Source organism: Oryzias latipes, chromosome 12 (assembly GCF_002234675.1).
Source record: "Oryzias latipes chromosome 12, ASM223467v1".
NCBI classification, from domain to species: domain Eukaryota; kingdom Metazoa; phylum Chordata; class Actinopteri; order Beloniformes; family Adrianichthyidae; genus Oryzias; species Oryzias latipes.
This window is the reverse complement of record NC_019870.2, coordinates 30,373,392-30,393,095: the sequence shown is the minus strand read 5'-3', so window position 1 is coordinate 30,393,095 and position 19,704 is coordinate 30,373,392. Positions and strand designations below refer to the sequence as shown.

Below are 19,704 nucleotides of genomic sequence, written 5' to 3'. Positions count from 1 at the left end.
TTCAACGTCTTATCTTTGTATAACATAACACTCTTAATGTTGGTCATAATTTGTCCGGTTAAAAATACATTTGGCTGATAGATTATAGTTTTTTTTTTAATCTAAAGGCCAACTTGGCCGGTGACTCAAGAATCAAACTTTGGCCCCTGTGTGCGCCCGCCCCACCACTACTGTGAAAAACCAAGGGAAGGAAGCGAGTTCGGAGCTCGCCGTCATTCAGGAGGATTAACTAGACAACTCCAACCGCCGGACATCGGCGTAGCCGGTGTTCAAAGGGAAGTAACGGAGGAACGACGTCGAACACGTTTATTAGGACTGGGAGTCAGCGCCAGGCGAGTTACAGCGCCCCTTGTGGACGCCCGAGCTGAGGTATCTGCTGTAACTGTTGTCCGAGCTTTGGCCAAAGCCGGCATCGTTGCTGAAACGTCCCAATTGGAAGAGTATTAATAGAGAAACACCTGAAGCAGACTGGCTTCACAGGTGAAGTGGCTTCGATCAACGTGGACCAAAGAGTTTTGGCTTCATCAAGGAGGTTCAGGATGCCTTCATATCTGAAATGATCGTGCTTTCAAGTTCTGTTTTTCTCGTGACACGTAAGCGTTTACCAGAGCAGTCAGAACAACAGGTCCAGCTGAATGTTCAGTGTTAATTACCTATGAAAAAGCTCCTGCTGGGCATAAATGTCCACTTTAAAAAGCAACATTGAGGGATGAATGTCGGCTGTGTTCAGGGCTGACTGGCAGCAGCTCTGTGGAACATGTTGTCCTGAATCGGTGGCCTCAGATCTGTCCTCCTGCCCGCTGATGTGGCCTCCATTAGGGCTGAAAAGGCGCTAGGCCTGACTGAAACTGCGTAAGCATTCCTGGCTAATGACATTACCATTTTCTAAATAAAGGACAGATTTGTGGCTCAAGTCTTCGTTTGTAAAGCCAGAGTTTCTGACTCACTTCAACATTACTTCTCGATTGTAACTCCAAACTGAATGCAGGGAGAGGAACACAGAAAGTCAAAGGTGTTCAAAGTTGTGGAACTAATAGGATTTTCATGGTAATTTACATTACAATACTGTTACTTTGTAATGGTTTTTTTTGTCCTGTTTGTACCACAAATGTCTTTGAACTGTTTGTGCTGTGTTGTTGTTGGTCAAAACGTTGAGCTTCATTTCTAAGGAAACAAGTTTGGAAACTTTTGTCCATAGGAGCAACAGACATTATCATTGTGATCGCAGTTAAATTGGTGAAAAAGTGTTGTTTACTGTAAACTTACTGTAACGCTCATGACGGCCTCCTTCCTTCTACCGTACCTGATATCAAACCCACATGATCAGTGTTGGCAGACCGTTTCCAAGCATGTTTTCCTGTTTTATTGTCCTGAAGTGGCAGCATTTTCTCTTGTCTAGTGGGGTTTCGTCATCGTGTCGTCATTTTAAATGTGAGGGCTTAAATTATAGCTGAATACATCAGTCAGGGTTCCTGCAGGGTCCTAAAACGTCTCATAGAATTGATGAATTTAGACATTTCTTAAAAAGTCATAAAGTCTTGAATTTTTATATCTGAGCCTTAAATATTGTCCCGTTTGAAACTTTTCCGTTTAACTTTTTCATCAAAAAATATCTACGATTATTATTTTGATAAAATGGTGTAAATAAAGAGCGGCAGAATCAGTCGTTATGCATTGATATGCTGGATGACCCCAGCGGTCAACAAGGAAGCGCTCTGAAGCCTCATTTCAAAACACGAGGCCTCCAGACAGCTGCTAATGCCCGTCTGCACCCCCCCCCCCCCACTCCTATACACATTAAATTTATATGAGAACTGGCCTGAGTGACTCCTCCCCCCTGGCGTTCTAAACAGGATGTATCTGCTGGTTCCATGATGCCAAAATCCCATAGACTTCTACCGAGAAATAAACGGCTGTTACTCTATTAGTCAGAAGAACTATTTTTGATCTTATACTTTTATTAACATCTTCTTGATAATCCTAATTTTTTCATGATATTCTTTGTTGCAGCACAAGTTATTCAAGTTCTAAACTGACCAATCAGAGGCCTCAGTGGTGCTCGCTGGCCCCCAAACATGAAACCGTTTGACAGATTCTCCTGAGCTGCTTTCAGTGGAAGGGGTGTGGCCTTTCAACAAGCTCACTCCTGATTGGCGACCGTGGTTGCCATAGAAACATGACTGTGACTGACTTGGACCAATCACTGTCGACTGGCTCCAAATGGCAGCGCCTGTAAAGAAGGAAAATGACGACTGAATTGGCTTCATTTGGCTGGAGCTAGTAGTAAGCCCTTTTCTATGGGTGACATCAGGCATGCTCAGTCCAGTCCTCTTAGAAATGGTCCACACCAGCGTTGAGGTTTTGGACTCCTCACAGCGGTACCAAACACCAGTCTTTCAATGGAAACGAGGGCATTTTAGAATTAGAGTATACTCTGACATAGCCAAAAGCTTAGTTTGGTAAAGTTGGTGAGATATTCACATATTTAGGTTTCTGGGCTCACTTACTGTTTTGTTAAAAATGTAAAACGAACAGCAAGGGTCTGTTGGTTTGTCTTGCTCAGATTGGCTCTTCCATCCATCTTTCGTCCATTTTCTTAACCTTTTGGAGTTACTGCAATGCCAGAACTTAACCCTCTTGGGTGAAGGCAAATGGGTTGGACAGCGCCACGCAATGACACACAACAATGTCACACGTAGGAACAATTTAGTCAGTTAACCTAGGAAACCAGTGTGCTTTGAGAAAACCCTCATGTGCACAAGGAGAACATGCAAACTCCACACAGAGAGGTTCCAGCCAGGACTTGAACCAGGACCTTCTCACTATGACGTGTGAGTGCAAACCACTGCACCACAGTGAAGCACAGCAAGACAGCCAACCTGAAATCATGGTCCAACCTTCTGAAGAGACACATGAAGCCACTTTTATGAGTGTTTCAAAGAGCAAGCCTTTAAGTCCAGTTGATAAGACTCCGGCTCACACATTTGGTTTAGTAAATGACCGTCCTAAAACGCAAGGATTTCTCTTTTTTTGTCAGTACGGCTGGGCAATGGGTAGAAAAACAGTCTTGGTTTGGTCTTACATTTAACTTCTCAGTAAGTATTAAAATATGTGTTTCCTGGTTTTTGTTTGTCACTTCCATGCTTCTCCTGCATCACCTGATAACTAGAGTAAACAGTAGAACTCAATTCTCCAAGGATCTATTGTTTATTATTCATTCCTTGACATATTTTCTTATTGAGTCCAATCCCTCTCTAAGGACTGAGTTTCAGAGCCCTGGCTATGTGTGGAGGTGGGCCCATCTATATCTAGATGGTATCTCTCAACCTCTCGCACAAGCTCAGCCTCCTTCCCTCCCAGCAAGGTAGGGAAGGTAGCTTGCCATCTCTCGGTGGGTGGAGTGTCCCTGCCCCAGGTGGAGGAGTTTAAATATCTGGGGGTCTTGTTCATGAGTGAGGGAGGACCGGAGCAGCGTTCGTAGTTATGCGGTCGCTGTATCGGTCCGTTGAGGTGAAGCGAGAGCTGAGCCAAAAAGCAAAGCTCTCAATTTACCGGTCGATCTTAAGTTCCAATACTCACCTATGGTCATGAGCTCTGGGTCATGACCAAAATAACCAGGTCCAGAATACAAGCGGCTGAAATGAGCTTCCTCCGTAGGGTGGCTGGACGCTCCCTTAGAGATAGTGGGAGGAGCTCTGTCACCTGCGGAGAGCTCTGAGTAGAACCGCTTCTCCTCAGGCCTCTAGTCCAGATGCCTCCTGGACGCCTCCCTGGGGAGGTGTTCTGGGCATGGCCCACTGGGTGGAGGCCCCGGGTAAAACCCAGGACACGCTGGAAATAATAAGCCTCTCGGCTGGCCTGGGAACGCCTGGCAGTCATATCAGAGGAGCTGGAGGAAGTGGGCGGGAGAGGGAAGTCTGGGCATCTTAGCTTAGACTGCTGCCCCCATGACCCGGTCCCAGATAAGCGGAGGAAGATGGATGGATGGATGGATGGATGGATGGATTTTCTTATTTGGTTTAAAGTAACCAGGAGGGGAACTCGTAATGGTCTGGCAGTGTAAGAACCCGGCTGGGTTCAAGTTGGCACGTTGCTGATCGTGAACTGAACTCCTTTGTGCATTTGGGCTCCCACAGGGCTACAGAAGACCAAACTTCAAAGACCTGGCTACAGACCAGTCCCGGTACCAACGCTGGCTGATGAAGAACCAGACCAAGGCTTTCTACACCCCTGTATATGCTGAGGATCTTAAGCAGGGCTGCCAGTACCTGCTCCAGGTAAGAAAACACAGAAATGGAAATGCCCGGAACATTTGGTTGTTGACAGAGTTTTCTCAATGAACCCTTGAAACGAGAAATGCTCATCCTTTTCTGCTACAACACCATGAACTCCACATGTGGAAGGCGTCTTGCCTTTCTGCCTTGTTTCACATGTCCTGACAGGGCAATGGGTTGATTAGTCGCTTAAACTGCTGGAAACATGAATAAATAGAAGAATCTGACATGGTAGAGTCCTCACTTCACACCTACTTTGTTAAAGCAGCATCAACCATTGACTGTAAAAACAATTGACAGCTCCACCCCTCCCTTTGTGTTCCCAAACAGGAAGTACCGTTACTTCCTGAAACAGGCGCCGCCATGTTGAAAGCAGGTCCGAGGTCCGAGTTGCTCTGAGTCAGCGTAAATATGGCAATGGCGACAGTAGTTGCCATTGATACGTTGACTCCGACCCATCACCGTCGACTGCTTTCAACATGGCGGCGCCTGTTTCAGGAAGCAACGCTGAGGGATTTGGCCTCATTTTGCGAGAGCTGGAGGTAAAAAATTTGGTGACGTCACGCTGCGATTCGTCCATTGTTTTTACGGTCAATGGTTTCAACTCATCTGGTTGGGTCTTTATAAGCTTTCCAAGAATAAACTAGTCGGTAGTTTACAGCAATCACAGATGACTGAAATCAGTCTTATCATCACTTCAGTTCATATAATTGTAATATTTTTTCATCTTTGCCACATTCCACAAGCACATATTGAACATGTGCCCCCTACTGGTCTGATGGTTTCTTATGGACTGAGATGTTGTCTTCTTTGATGGTTTGCTTTGATTACGCAGAAAGGCCTCACACTGGGGGGGTTATTTTTCTTTAAATAACTTCTTTTTTTATGTATTTTACTTTTCAAGTTGGAAAAATGTATAAAGTAAAATGTTTTGTTAAAAAAACAATGTTGTTGCATAATGAGGAAATAAAACACTTTATTTATTTATTTTTCGTCCTCAAAAAGTATCGATAAGAGTATGGTTAAAATACCGTATGGATAAGCAGGATCAATAGGAGTAGTAGTACCGTTAAAACCTTAACCATACCCATCCCTAACGAGTCCTCGTCTGTCCACACAGGCTGCTGGTCTGGGTCGCCTCCGGCCAAACACTCTGGTTCTGGGCTTCAAGAACGACTGGACAGATGGAGACATGATGAATGTAGAAACGTACATCAGCATGATCCAGTAAGTTATGGACTTGAACTTGTGAGTGATAACAGCCAAAATGTGCAAAAGCAAATGAAAAGAGGATTTTCTCTGTGGGGGAACAGTGCATGAAAGCAGAAAGCAGATCCTGAGACGTCTGGTCCAAACTCTGAGGAAAAGTAGGAAATAGATGCACAGATGGGCTCTGGGTCCTGGAGAAAAGAGAGGGGTCCCTCTGACCCTCTGATGACCCTCTGATGACCCTCTGACCCTGCACCTCCTTGCTTCACACAGAGTCGGGGTTCGGAGTGGGGGGCGGGGGGTGACTGCAGCGACCCACCAGCTCAAACTCCAAGATCCATTTTCTCAGACAGTTTAGTCAGAACGACAACATTTCACTTCATTGTTGAAAGAAAAGGTTTTTGCCTTTAGAACCCATGTTTCACTCTCTGAAGGGCCCAGGGTTCTGGTTCTGGTTGGGTCCAGATTTGTTGGTAGAGACTTCAAACAAAAGTGTGTGGCTTCTGTCCTGTTCTCAAGTTTCTGCTGCTGTGGTCTGGACAAGACCGACCCCTTCTAGCTCTGCTGAACCTCTCTCTCCAGAGCACTGGGGGCAGTAAGCAGTACACATTAAAGCACTGGGGGCAGTAAGCAGTACAGATTAAAGCACTGGGGGCAGTACGCAGTACAGATTAAAGCACTGGGGGCAGTAAGCAGTACAGATTAAAGCACTGGGGGCAGTAAGCAGTACAGATTAAAGCACTGGGGGCAGTAAGCAGTACACATTAAAGCACTGGGGGCAGTAAGCAGTACACATTAAAGCACTGGGGGCAGTACACATTAAAGCACTGGGGGCAGTAAGCAGTACAGATTAAAGCACTGGGGGCAGTAAGCAGTACAGATTAAAGCACTGGGGGCAGTAAGCAGTACACATTAAAGCACTGGGGGCAGTACGCAGTACACATTAAAGCACTGGGGGCAGTACGCAGTACACATTAAAGCACTGGGGGCAGTAAGCAGTACACATTAAAGCACTGGGGGCAGTAAGCAGTACACATTAAAGCACTGGGGGCAGTACACATTAAAGCACTGGGGGCAGTAAGCAGTACAGATTAAAGCACTGGGGGCAGTAAGCAGTACAGATTAAAGCACTGGGGGCAGTAAGCAGTACACATTAAAGCACTGGGGGCAGTAAGCAGTACACATTAAAGCACTGGGGGCAGTACGCAGTACACATTAAAGCACTGGGGGCAGTAAGCAGTACACATTAAAGCACTGGGGGGGGCAGTAAGCAGTACACATTAAAGCACGGGGGGGGGCAGTAAGCAGTACACATTACTTCTATGAACCTGAAGTGAACTGGAATCAGGTCTAGGATCCCCACAAATCCGTCCTGTGAAGCTTTAACCTTCCACTCTGATCATCTATTTTCCCAGCATTCCCAGTGACGCCGTTTTTATCCAAAATCCAAAAACCGGTAATTTTGTAGGACAGTTTTTGCAGAGCAGCAGGAGTTCATTAGAAGTTCACCTTTGAGGTGTGGGCAGGACTGTTGGTGGGGAGAAAGCCTGCCCTCATTTCCCATCATCACTTTGTTTACACTGTCTCCTGCTAGCTTACAGCCCCTCACACCCCAAGCTAACATTAGCGGTGCTACAACAACAGCAGCAACATCAGATCCGTCCATCCGTCCAGTTCTGATCCAGATTCCAGCTCAGACCAGGGAAACTAAGGCGGTCCTGGATCTATTGGTCTGCATCAGAAGGGGGCGGAGCATGGAGACTTTAGAACCAATGATTGTAGTTTTTTATATAACTACAAGCCTTTTCAAACAGCGATTTGAATAAAGACATTCCCAGAAATGCAGTTTTAATCTTTATTTTCTTCATCTATGTCGTCCTCCGTGAGAAAAAAGCTAGAAACCCCAAAATCCAGGATTTTCCTTGGAGTGGGTCTTTAGAAACAGCTGCTGTGCTCCGTGTTGAGAAAAGGTTTAGTGATGTTTGTCACTGCATCACTCAGGCCTCTCATCTGACTCTCTGCTGACCTTCACCGTCTCTTCTCCTCTTCAGCGATGCCTTTGACTTCCAGTTCGGTGCCGTCATCCTGCGGCTGAAGGAAGGACTGGACGTCTCCCACATCCAGGGGCAAGGTATCTCCCCCGGGGCACAGAGGGGCTGTGGGTTGCTCAGACTAAAGCACTGTTGCAGATTTGATCTTTTTGCTTGCTTCAAACTTTGTGCTTTGGGTTAGCTCAGTCTAAAAGTCATTTTTCCCCGTGAGCATGAGAGTTTGGCGTTTTCTTTTTACTTCAGTGAACATCAGTGCTCGGTCCGGCAGACGTACTGCTGCTCTTGAGGCTCCAGTACGGTCATCACTTCAGGTTTCTCTCTTCCTTCAGAGCATTTGCTTATCGATGCTCCAGAGGTTCTCCACAGGGTTGAAGTCAGGGGAGGATGGGGGCCACACCATCAGTTAATCTCCCTTTATGACCATTGCAGCCAATGATGCTGTGGATGAGCAGGTTGGCCAACGATCCAAGGGTCGGCGGTTCGATCCCCGCTCCCTCCAGTCAGCTGTCGTTGTGTCCTTGGGCAGGACGCTTCCCCCTCCCTGCCAGCCACGCCTCTGTCCTTCTGCCCCAGGGCAGCTGAGGTTCATCAGTAGTTACCCTCACCAAGTCTGAATGACTGATGGACTCACTGTTAACGCTTTGAACGTCTGGAAAAGCAGATCAATCCATTATTATTATTATTATTTTTCCTGCCGCATGAGATGCTGCATCGTCATGCATGAAGATTAAGGCTCGGTTCTTCTTTTTGTACCACAGAAGAAAGTGGTCAGTCAGGCAGAAGCTCCGCCTACTTTTCAGAGGCCATTCACCTTCAGGGATGCTAAAGGGGCCGACCAGCTCTCTCCCCATGATTGGGGCCCAAACCATGACTCAGCCACCTCCTTACTAATGTTGCAGCCTTGTTGGGACATGGTGGCCATCCAACCTCCCAGCACTCCCTCCATCTGGACCGTCCAGGGTTACACGGCTGTCATCAGTGAACCAGACTGTTTGAAACGGAGTCTTCATGTGTGTCTGGTCCCACTGCAGCCGTTTCTGCCTGTGAGGGTCGTTTAGGGGTCCATAGAGGGTCTACGGAGAACTGCAGGCCTCTGGAGGATCCTACACTGTGATGTTGGTGGGACTCCAGACAAAGCAGCAGCTTCAAATCTGTGCTTTCTGCTTTGTGATGGGATTTCAGCAGCTGCTCTCTTAATCCGATGTATTTGTCTGTCAGAGTTCTTCATCACTCTGTCTTCATCTGCACCAACCTGTGTGTCTCTGAATCAGCCACAGATCTCTTTATAGGACGATGATCACACATTGAACTGTTTCAGGCTTTTCAGCAGCAGAGACGCTTTTTCTTTTCATGTTGATTGAAAATGTTGGTCTGCTTAATAATGTGGAACGTCCTTCTTTAGTAGTTTTCCCTTTATTTGAACTCACCTGGAAACCAATGATCACAGGTGTCTGAGATGGATGTCAGTGATCCAAAGAGCCCAGAGACACAATATCATCCATGGGTTCCATTGAAAAACAAAGAACTTGATCTTTTTAACACTTAAATACAATTTGCTTCATAATTTGGAACAGACTACCCAGCTTTGCATGTTCAGGCGTGTTAAACAGATGTAGAGAGTTTACAGCAGTGTCTACATGCATGAAGCCCTCAGGGGGGGTTGGTCACTGAAGGCCGAGGATGACCTTTCCCAGTTTGTTCTTCATCATTTCTTCTGTTTCTCACTGGAAAAACACTTTATTAGAACTGTTTTAATTTAATCAACAGAAATAAAAAGTTTGAATCAGTGATTTATAGAAACATAGAATTTCCTGAGGCTTTAAGTTGCTGGTAAAAACCTTTAAAGTGGGCCCCAATAGAGCCAAAGATACATATATATCTATATATATATAGATATATATATGAAGATGATCATTAGAGCCTTTTGGGCTCTTCTTTAGTCCCTGTGGACAGGTTGATGGTCCCGGAGTGAAACGTTAAATCAAAGGAGAAAAAGCCACGGCAGAACAAACAGTTGTCAAAAGCAACACACAACAGTAAACTCATCAAACACAGAAGCAACAACTGAAGAGAAAGAAGACGGAGAAATAAATATGATGCGCTCTGACGACAGCTGAGGTCTGAATGTTCAGTGACATATGGAGCAGAACATGTCATGCATTCGTCTCAGGAAGAACATGGATTAGTACACGAGTCACACATTTCCCAGGTGTGGGATCAATAAAGTATTTCTGATTCTGAGTTACAACAAAGTCTTTGTTTCTAGGGAAGACAAACTCTGGATCTGCCGTGTTCCTCAGAAAAAACTCCTGTTTTTCTTTCTCTCTTCTGAACCGACGTGTCGAGGAAGCAGCTGTCCAAACCCTGTTTGTTTTCTTTCAGATGACCTGCTGTCGTCCCAGGAGAAGTCTGCCGGAGCCAAGGATGTGGTGGTGTCCATGGAAACCAGCAAAGACTCGGACTCCTCCAAGCCGTCCTCCAAGGCCACCAGCCTCCAGAACAGTCCAGCCATTCAGAAAGGTGGGACAGGCTTTGGACATGTCCTGCTGCTGGCCGTGACGCCACAGCAGCCGCTCCTACTGTTAACTATTGTTATTAAAGCTGCATGCTCAAAAGCAGCTCAGCAGGAAGCTGACTTACTGTCCTAAGCCCCGCCCTCACCAGGAGTCCCCCCCCCCCGTTTAGTAGGGTATAATGTTTACATGGGGGAGAGGTCCGTGTCAGAGTCCACGCTGCATCACAGGAAATGTTTCCCACATTGTGGATGACCTGACTTTCCCAACAGCAGCTTAAGCCCCGCCTCCTGACTCCACTCAGAGGAACATCTGTGGACAGGATCCCAGCTTTGTCATGAAAACTGTAAGATGGGGTTTGGTACTTAACCTAGAATGTGGAGTGAACAGAAAGGGTCTCAGCGTCCCGCCTGAACGGTCCTACTGCTGCTGTCCGTCCTCTGGCCCTTTTGAAGTCCTAGTAAAGGTCCCTGTTCAGGACACATGTTGGTTCCTCCCAGCCTGTCCTGGGAGATCAAGGTGAGGTTTGGAACTTTTCTTCCAGGTCTGGAGGAGGCAGAGTCCGGCTCATTTTCTGTGTTCTTCATCACAGACGCATCCCAACCATAAACACTTCATATAATTTTATGACACGAGTTCCTTTTTTTTTCAATTTTCTCTTCCTTTTGTTAAATGTTCACAGATGAAGACGACGACCGCAAAGCTACAACTCAGCCCCTGTTGAGAAAAGGCAGGAGACCCTGTTAAGTTTTTTGCTCCGTTTTTCTTCTTTTGTTTCTCTTCCTCTGCTTCTTTTTCCATCACGTCATTCCATATATTGTCCCTTCCTCTTAAAATAGCGCGGTGTCCTGCGTCCATCTGTGTCCTGTCTCCTCTCTGCCTGGTCCGTGTCTCCGGCCTGCCGGCTTCAGCCCATGGTTTTCCTCCTCTCTCTCTCTTTTACTGCCCCCCCGGCTCGGTCTCTGGGTTCTGCTTCTTCAAATCAAAGCTGTAGCTTCTCTGGTCCGTGGTTACTTCCTGTCTTAACATCTCCGTACCTGACAGTGTTGTGGCTTTCCTGCTGATTTCTCATCTGGGGGAAAGCGGCTGCTCTGTCTCTCTCTCTCTCTAACTTGTAGCCTTTCGGCTTCTCTCTGCGCTGCATGTGAACAGCATTTACCAAAAGCTAGAAGATTTCAAAGCCTCCTCCTCTTCCTCATTCTGATGGGAAGTGTGCTGCAGCTTGTCAGGCCTCATGCTAGCATGTTTAAACCAAAGTTTAGACATTTTCTCCAGCTTTATAAAAACGTTTCACCGAGGCTCTTGGGAGCGGGACGGAACCAGGACTGTGTCTGCAAACGGACCAGAACCTTTGAGGCCATGCGGGGCAGATGATGTTCACAAGCGCAGCCCAGAGAAGTTGTTGCTTAAAGTGTCTCTTTGTGCGTCTAAAGTGCTGAACATTGTGCATCTTCTAAATGAGCCGCTCTGGTGATCCGACTGCACTTTGGTAGTGTCTGTCCGTAATGAGGACGGCCCCTCTGAGACGGCGCCCTCTGCTGGCCGTTTCTGTGTTGACGTGCGGTGGCCCTGTGTTCCAGACAAGCGGAGTCCAACGGTTCCTCTCAACGTGTCCGAGCAGAGGCTGCTGGAGGCCAGCCAGCAGTTCCAGAGGAAGCAGGGAAAGGGCACGGTGGACGTCTGGTGGCTGTTTGATGATGGAGGTGAGCGCCGTTATTACAAAAGGGCTTTCCGTGGAATAAAACCCTCTTTGGTCGTCATCTAAAAAAACTTTCAAGATTTGTATAGCTGTTCTAAAGTTCTGAGGTGTCTCCTTTGCATCTGTCTTTTTTACTTATTCAATGTTGTAAAAGCGAAGTAATGACAGATGAAAGGGAAACATGGTCTCTGCAGGTAGACCAGCTCCAAACAGGCAGTTTATTACAGACCCATCAGTCTCTTTTTGTGCTTAGAAGAACATTTATTCATCGGATGTAGAAGATCTAAACATGCGGTCTACTTTTCACGGTGGAGAGCAGCAGAGAAAGTCACGGGAGGTTCAAGCTGCACGGACTGGAGACGCAAACTTAGTGTTTGCAGGTTAAAGGCCCGTACACACCGGGACGAATATTCGCCAGCGTTTTTCGCCACGTCTTTTGTGTTCACACCCAGGCGATTTTCGCTGACGATGAGCCGAGCGAACATGCAATTTCATTCCCTGACATTAGATGGCGCTTAATGTAAACAGAAATACTCCTGTACACAAGGTGGCGCTGCGCAACTTTACGCTTCTTAAAGTCGCTTTTCACTCAGAAGAAGAGAGCAAGTATTTACACGCTTGTCAGAATCATACAAAGAAAACATGAATATTTCAAGCACCAGTAGCTCCAACTGGTGCTTGGTTCGGGGATGTTTTAGAATGTCCGTCATTATTGCTTCGCGGCAGTGTAGACGCTACTTGGCGTCTATCTTCTTCGCTGGTATGTGTGCTCAGCAAGGCAGTTTTGTGTTTGAGCGCCCCCAAGTTGTGTTTTACTGTAACTTCAGAAGCTCCAGACACGTGTGCAAAAGCGCCGTTCTCATTGGTCGAAGTCGAAAAAAAAAAAGCGAACCCGAGGCGTTTTTTTTTTATGCTTTGACGCGTGGCGTTTTTTCGCGTCGGTGTGCACACTCTTATTGGTGCCCTTTGTTTAGTCACGAGGCGTTAAACGTCGGCGAAAATCGCCGGCGAAATTCGTCCCGGTGTGAACGGGCCTTTAGAGAAACGACTGGCAGCAGAACTCAATGAAAACCACCAAACACCAAAGTCAGCATCACATGAGCCAAGTTCAGGGAGGAACAAGTCGTCCTTATGATCCAGAAGGCGTAGGCTGTGTCTGAATTCCCGCCCTAACCCCTACCTACTTAAAACTAGATGGTGCGACACTATGTAGAGCCCTGAATTTGAAAACCAATTCAGACACTATGATCAATACTTTTTCTTCTTCTTTTTTTTAACGGTCTTCATCAATTTCACGAAGTTAATATCTAATTGATGTGAGCGTTTTAGGACGATTATTTGAGTCTTATGTCTTCTGAAGAAAAAAACGTTAAAGGTTTTTAAAAAAATACATTTAAGTACATTATTTTGGCAAAAACTGTTCCGCTGCAATGCATTGTGGTCTTTATCCGCTGATCTGGTGAGCATGGATGCAGGTTGGTTTTTCACAGAGACTTCTGGGAAATTTCTGGGACACTGGATTTGGAAAAGTAGATTCAGATAGAACTAGAACACTAGAACATGGAGAAAACACTGTAGAGTGAGTAGAGGGAATTTGAAATCAACTCTAGAGTGGGATCGTCTTTCTTCAACATCCTTAGGGTCAGTAGACACCGTTCCTAAGGTCTGCTGGGATGCAAAGGCATCGTCTTCCCTTTGCCCGTGTCATCTTCAGACTGATGGAAGGGCTTCCCTCTTTTGTGGTTTTTCTGTCCCGTTGGCTCATTTCCTGAAACAGAAACCACATTCTCTGGACGTTTCTTTGCTGTCTGTCAGCCGATGAGTCCCTTCTCTGATAGTTTTCCCCTCCAGAACACGTTGATCAGCGTTGAGCTCGACATTAGCTCCATTTCTGCAGGGGAAACCCGATCCGGACTAATAAGAAAGCTGAGCCCCCCCCCCCCATGCATTGCAGTGCTATAAACAGCAGCTTCTATAGGAACAAGCTGTTCTTCCTGTTTGTGCTCCTGCTGCCACTGATGTGAATGTAGAACTCTGCAGTCTGACCTTTTGACCTTTACTGACAGACTAGAAAACCTCGTGGATATTTTGTGAAATAAAATAGTTACATTAGGAGTTTCTGGAATCAGAAACGGATTTGTTTTAAATTAGCTTTGGATTTTATCCACTTATTAGAGTTTAATCAAATTTCAAATTGAAACAGTTTCTTAAAGACAGAATTTATCTGGATAAGTGTACAATAAATGTACAATACATCGCAAATGTATGGTTATCGTGATATCAAGCTGTGCAATGCGCAGATCGCAAAAGACGATGAAGATAGTGATAAATATCTGAAGTTGTTGAAATGGAAGTTAGATTTTTGGTTGTTTTATTTGTTCTTGTCTGTTAGTTAGATCGTCATCAGAATATTGATCACTAATGTGGAACATCACAAGCTTTCCTCATATCCTGCAGCCCTAATATTTGTTCATTTTATATCAATAAATGATGTTTTTATGTTAAAGATATGAACTGACAGTGATTTGGTGGATTTCCATGCAAACTTGGCGAGCAGAAGGAAATGATTTTTGAAAGGATGTCTGCAGTCTGAATACTTTAAACTCTCCTTTTTCTTCTATTTACAGTCGATATTTCAGTGTAATTCTAGTGTCTCCGTTGACGACGGTATGAATAAAGACATTGTTGAATTGTAAGGACGACAGTAAGTCCTGAATATGTGAGCTGCTGCTGCAGCTTTCAGGATGCCCCCCCCCTCAGGGGAACCAGATGTCCTGGACTCTGCATTCCAGACTTTATTAGAAATCATAACGCGGTGTTTTCATATCGATCAGTCACCCCACAGGGCGGATGACAACACGCAACAAATCCTGAAAACGAGGGGGGGTCAGGCCTCCAGCAGCCCAAACATCCAAACCAACGGTTGAGCTGGCCAAGACCAGAACCAAGATCCCAACTAAACGGCTTTTGGTTTTCATCTGGGGCCAAACAAATCAGGATCATTGATCCCCCCCCAGTGGGGGAAACTCCTTTCAGCTGCTCGTCTGCAGGACCTCGTTCTGTCAGTCCTGAGCACAGACGTGTTAGAACAAACACGGCCGTCCTGCTGTTGATCCTCCCTGTAATGTTAGCTATAGCTAACACAACACTGAGCATATTTTCTATTCAGCCTCATTCTTCCAGTGTTGCAGTGACATGTGAGCCATGCCGTCACTTTTCACAGAAAAACCCTGAAGGACACTAAGGTGGTGTTGGTCTGACCCTTACAGCTGTGGTCTGTTTGGTTCTGTCCAGGTCTGACTCTGCTGATCCCGTACCTTTTAACCAACAAGAAGAGGTGGAAAGAGTGCAAGATTCGCGTTTTTATTGGCGGAAAGATCAACAGGATTGACCATGACCGCCGAGCGTAAGTACTGCCTGGTTTTTAGGTCCATCTCCATTAAAGACTGTGCAGCGATGGCCCAACGTCCAATAAGACAATCCTACTGAAGCCCCAAAGCTCCTGTTCCGCTGCACGCTTCATATGATTGCACATGCGTGCTGAAGGGTCGGCTTCATGCTCCGTCCATCCAGGTGCTCTGAACCCGCAGGACTCCATCAGCTCAGTTTTTCCTTCAGACTCTTGATGAGATGTCAGAGATTTTAGGTAGATCACAACCAATTCTCATTGAAACGGAGGAAGATTTGCAATAAACATGTTTCTAAATATTTCTTCTAAAATGGCATGAAAGGAATGGAGATTCAAGTGTTTAGTGTATCTATGGGAGACCAAGCTGAAGTCTCTTGTCCGGTTTAGGGAGTTAATTCAGGCTAAATGGAACGTGCTGAGAAGACTGAAAGAGTTCTGTCTGTGGGACATTTGACATTTCCCAAACGTCCTTCTGGGAAGGAATACCTTCATCCTGAAGCTCCAAACATCAGCTACAGGTTGTCATGAAACAAGATGAGCCTCTTTTGGCCCACAGTGGAGACATTTCAATGCTGCAGCCTCACAGATGGAAATCATAGAGCAGAATCAGTCTGAACAGAGCAAAGAAACGTCACTTATCACATGATCTGCACAGAGAATCGCACCAGGGGTCAGAATAATGCAGGCTAGGGAAAGTTGCTCAACACGTTCTCAAAGTGACGAGAGCCTGAAGTACAGAGACTAAAACCACAGTGGTTCCCCATTTCCTTGATGGGGCGTTCCCCATCAAGCATGGGGGCCTTGCTTCCATCCTCCTTTCTGGAGAGAGGCCGCCCCAGGGCGGAGCTGGCCTTCCTGACCGGCTTGTCCGGTTTCCGCGGGTCTGCCGCTGAGATGCGGCTCCAGCAGCAGACCTCGCCATAAAGCTGGCCGACGCCGCCACAGAGTCATAGGAGGTGTTTGCGAGTGGTCCCTGTACCGTGTGAACACCCATGTCCGTGTAGGAGTGGTCCAACAGCTGCTGCTACTGCTTCCCAAACATTCCAGTTTGAGTCAGGAGTACCGTAATTTCCAGGTTTTAGAGCGCACCAGATTACAAGCCGCACCTACTCAGTTTAAGGAGGTTACGTCAGAATTTAAATACACAAGCCGCATGTTGTTACCAACACTATCGGCCCGTCACTGATCGTCCTGACCTACAGACTATACGACCGGCTTCAGTCTCACTGAGGGAAGAGTTAAGAGTGCGTCAACCCATTAAAGTCATTCAATTCAATTTTATTGAACAGTCGTCTCGATGGGCTTCGAAGTAAAACATGAACTCAAAAGGATCATGAATACAAAGAGTTCAATAGAAAAATACTAAAATGAACTAACAAACTGACTAAGCTATACTGGCATCCCTGCCTTTAGACCCCCCTTCTCTGTAAGGAAAAACTCCCAAAAAACCGGATTCTGGAAAAAACGTAGAAACCTCAGGGGTGTCCACATGAAGGAGGGATCCTCCCCCAGGACGGACAGGCGATTTACCAGAACTCTTAGAGAAGAATTAACTTATCTAAATCTACAACTACATATATAAAGTCCAGCAGACGAGCTTCATCCAGCCGTGGTTGGGGGGACAGTCAAAGGCGCGAGACGAGCCGGAGACAGGAACCACAGCCAGGTGTAGGAGCAGGAGCAGAGACGAGGTACACGGTCAGGAACAGGAGCACGGATGAACCAACTGGAGTCTGGAAGCACTCCCACTCCCCAGGAGGGGAGAGGAAAAGAGGGACAATACATGAATCACTGCACCAAACAGAGGCATGGAGAACTAAATGATGAATAATGATCAAGAATAGAGGAGAGAGGAAGAGTAGAAGTAGATGAGAAAAGAGGACAGAACCCCAGAGCACCATAGTTACCCCAGCTGCAACTTCTAGCAGCCTTTAAAACAAATAGTTATTAAGTTTAATTTAAACACATTAACATTAAGTTAAATAATCTCTGAATACTAACTAGTCTGACAATAAGCCTGTCCACAGAGGAATGTTTTCAGTCTAACTTTGAATGTAGAAACTGAGTCGGCCTCTCTTACATGAGCTGGGAGTTTATTCCATAAGACAGGGGCTTGGTGGCTAAACGCTCTACCTCCAACCGTACTTTTACTAATTCTAGGAACCACAAGCAGTCCTGCATTTAGTGAGTGAATTGTTCTGATTGGTTGGTAAGGGACTATGAGGTCCTTAATATAGGACGGGGCCATTCCATGTAAGGCCTTCTAGGTTAACAGGAGGATCTTGAACTTGATTCTAGAATCAACTGGGATCCAGTGAAGTGAAACTAACACAGGAGTGATGTGATCTCTTCTGCTGGTTCCAGCTAACAATCTAGCTGCTGCGTTCTGAACAAGCTGGAGACTTCTTAAGGAACTCTTAGGACACGCTGCTAACAAGGAGTTACAGTAATCCAGCCTCGACGTAACAAATGCATGGATGAGTTTTTCAGCATCACTCTTAGAAAGTAGGTTTCTGATCTTAGCAATATTCCGCAGGTGAAAAAAGGCAGTTCTACACGCCTGAGATATGTGAGCCTTAAATGATAAATCCTGGTCAAATAAAACCCCAAGGTTTCTAACTGTGGAATTGGGGGCTATACTTATACCATCCAGGGAGACTATCTGAGCAGACAGAGCATCTCTGAGGTTTTTAGGACCAAGTATAAGACCTCAGTTTTTTCTGGGTTCAAGAGGAGGCAATTAATTGTCATCCAGGTCTTGATGTCTCTGATGCAGGCGTTCAGTTTCTCTATCTGGTCATTCTGGTCAGGCTTCATGGATAAATACAACTGCGTATCGTCGGCATAACAATGAAAATTAATGCTGTGTTTCCTGATTATGTTTCCTAGGGGTATCATATAAAGCGTAAACAGGATCGGTCCCAAGACTGAGCCCTGTGGGACTCCATAGTTGACTCGAGTGCACTGAGAGGAATGGCCATTTACATTAATGAACTGATACCTATGGGACAGATAGGATTTAAACCACTGGAGGGCAGATCCTCTGATCCCTATGTCCTGCTCTAATCTATGGAGTAAAATACCGTGGTCGATAGTGTCAAAGGCAGCACTGAGGTCCAACAGGACCAGAATAGAAAGTAGTCCCTTTTCTGAGGCCAATAACAAGTCATTAGAGACTCTAACTAGTGCAGTTTCCGTACTGTGGTGGGGTCTAAACCCCGACTGAAAGTCTTCAAAGTGGCTGTTGTCCTGTAGGTGGCAGTTAAGCTGCTTAACTACAACTCTTTCTAGGATTTTAGAAATAAAGGGCAGGTTTGATATCGGTCTATAGTTGGCCAAGATGCTAGGATCCAAACTGGGCTTTTTCAGAAGAGGTTTAACAACTGCATATTTAAAAGACTGTGGCACGTAACCCGTTTCCAGAGAGGCATTTATCATTGTTAATATGGAATCACTAATTAGGGGATAAGTTTCTTTAGAAAGAGAGAAACAGGAACATGAAACAGGAACATGTGGTTCTACTGAGCTCTGACTGCGAGTTAATTTAGCAATAGTGCTAAAAAGAAATCTTGGATTGTTTCCATTCTCTGATATTATGGTTGAATAGTACTGGCTTCTAGCTCTACGCAGAGCTTTTTTATAATTTAATAGGCTATGTTTCCAGATATCCAGAGACTGCTCTGAACCGGAGCGACGCCATTCTCTTTCCAACTTACGAGTTTCTTGTTTAAGAGAACGAGTTTCAGCGTTAAACCACGGTGCTACTCGGTTTTGTCTAACAAACTTAGGTTTCAGGGGGACAACAACATGGAGTGTACTCCTGAGGGCTTGTAAGGCATCATTAACAAAGTGGTCTTTTATACTAGGACTGATACTATGGGAGCTGGTCTCAGAGTATTTTCTCAGAATATCACTAAGTACTGGCTGAACTGTGTGTTTAAACTCAGACACAGAACGGTCAGTTAAGGTTCTTCTAAGCTGTTTCTTATTCACTGGGGCAGAAGGATGTTCCAGTGTAAGCTGGAAGGTAATCAGAAAGTGATCAGAAATGATGGGGTTAAGAGGAAGGACACTCAGCTGGCTGATCTCTATCCCATGGGTTAGAACAAGATCCAGGGTGTGCTTATGACAGTGAGTGGGTTCATTCACACTTTGGGTGAAACCAACATCATCTAATAAAGCTGCAAAAGCCTTTCCTAGGCAGTCACTGGGGTCATCAACATGAATATTAAAATCCCCTAATATTATAATTTGATCAGAATCTAAGACAATAGTCGATAGGAAGTCGGAAAACTCAGTTAAAAATTCTGAATATGGGCCGGGGGGGCGATAAATAATTATGAATAAAACAGGTTTTTGAGTTTTCCTGTTTGGGTGACTTAAAGACAATATGATGTTTTCAAATGAATTATAAGCATTTTTAACTTTAGGGCTGAGAAGTAATGTAATGTACATGTGACCATCCAGTGTCTAGAATGTTCTAAGAATGTTCCCTTTGGATTTTTTGGATGTGGCAAAACAACAGTGGTGAACTTTAGGAAACTAACAT

The 19,704-nt window shown here is 45.6% G+C and overlaps 1 protein-coding gene across 2 annotated transcripts in view; it reads left to right on the top strand.

The window, feature by feature from the left end:
- Positions 1 to 19,704, top strand: part of slc12a2 (solute carrier family 12 member 2) — a 66,904-nt gene that overhangs the window by 33,882 nt on the left and 13,318 nt on the right. The window contains exons 17-23 of one of the 2 annotated variants that reach the window (XM_023961198.1): positions 4,137 to 4,277; positions 5,395 to 5,501; positions 7,535 to 7,614; positions 9,917 to 10,054; positions 10,730 to 10,777; positions 11,628 to 11,750; positions 15,041 to 15,152. In XM_023961198.1, coding sequence (XP_023816966.1) covers positions 4,137 to 4,277; positions 5,395 to 5,501; positions 7,535 to 7,614; positions 9,917 to 10,054; positions 10,730 to 10,777; positions 11,628 to 11,750; positions 15,041 to 15,152 — 749 coding nt within the window. The remainder of the gene's footprint in view (positions 1 to 4,136; positions 4,278 to 5,394; positions 5,502 to 7,534; positions 7,615 to 9,916; positions 10,055 to 10,729; positions 10,778 to 11,627; positions 11,751 to 15,040; positions 15,153 to 19,704) is intronic. The other variant, XM_023961199.1, reaches the window with a different exon arrangement.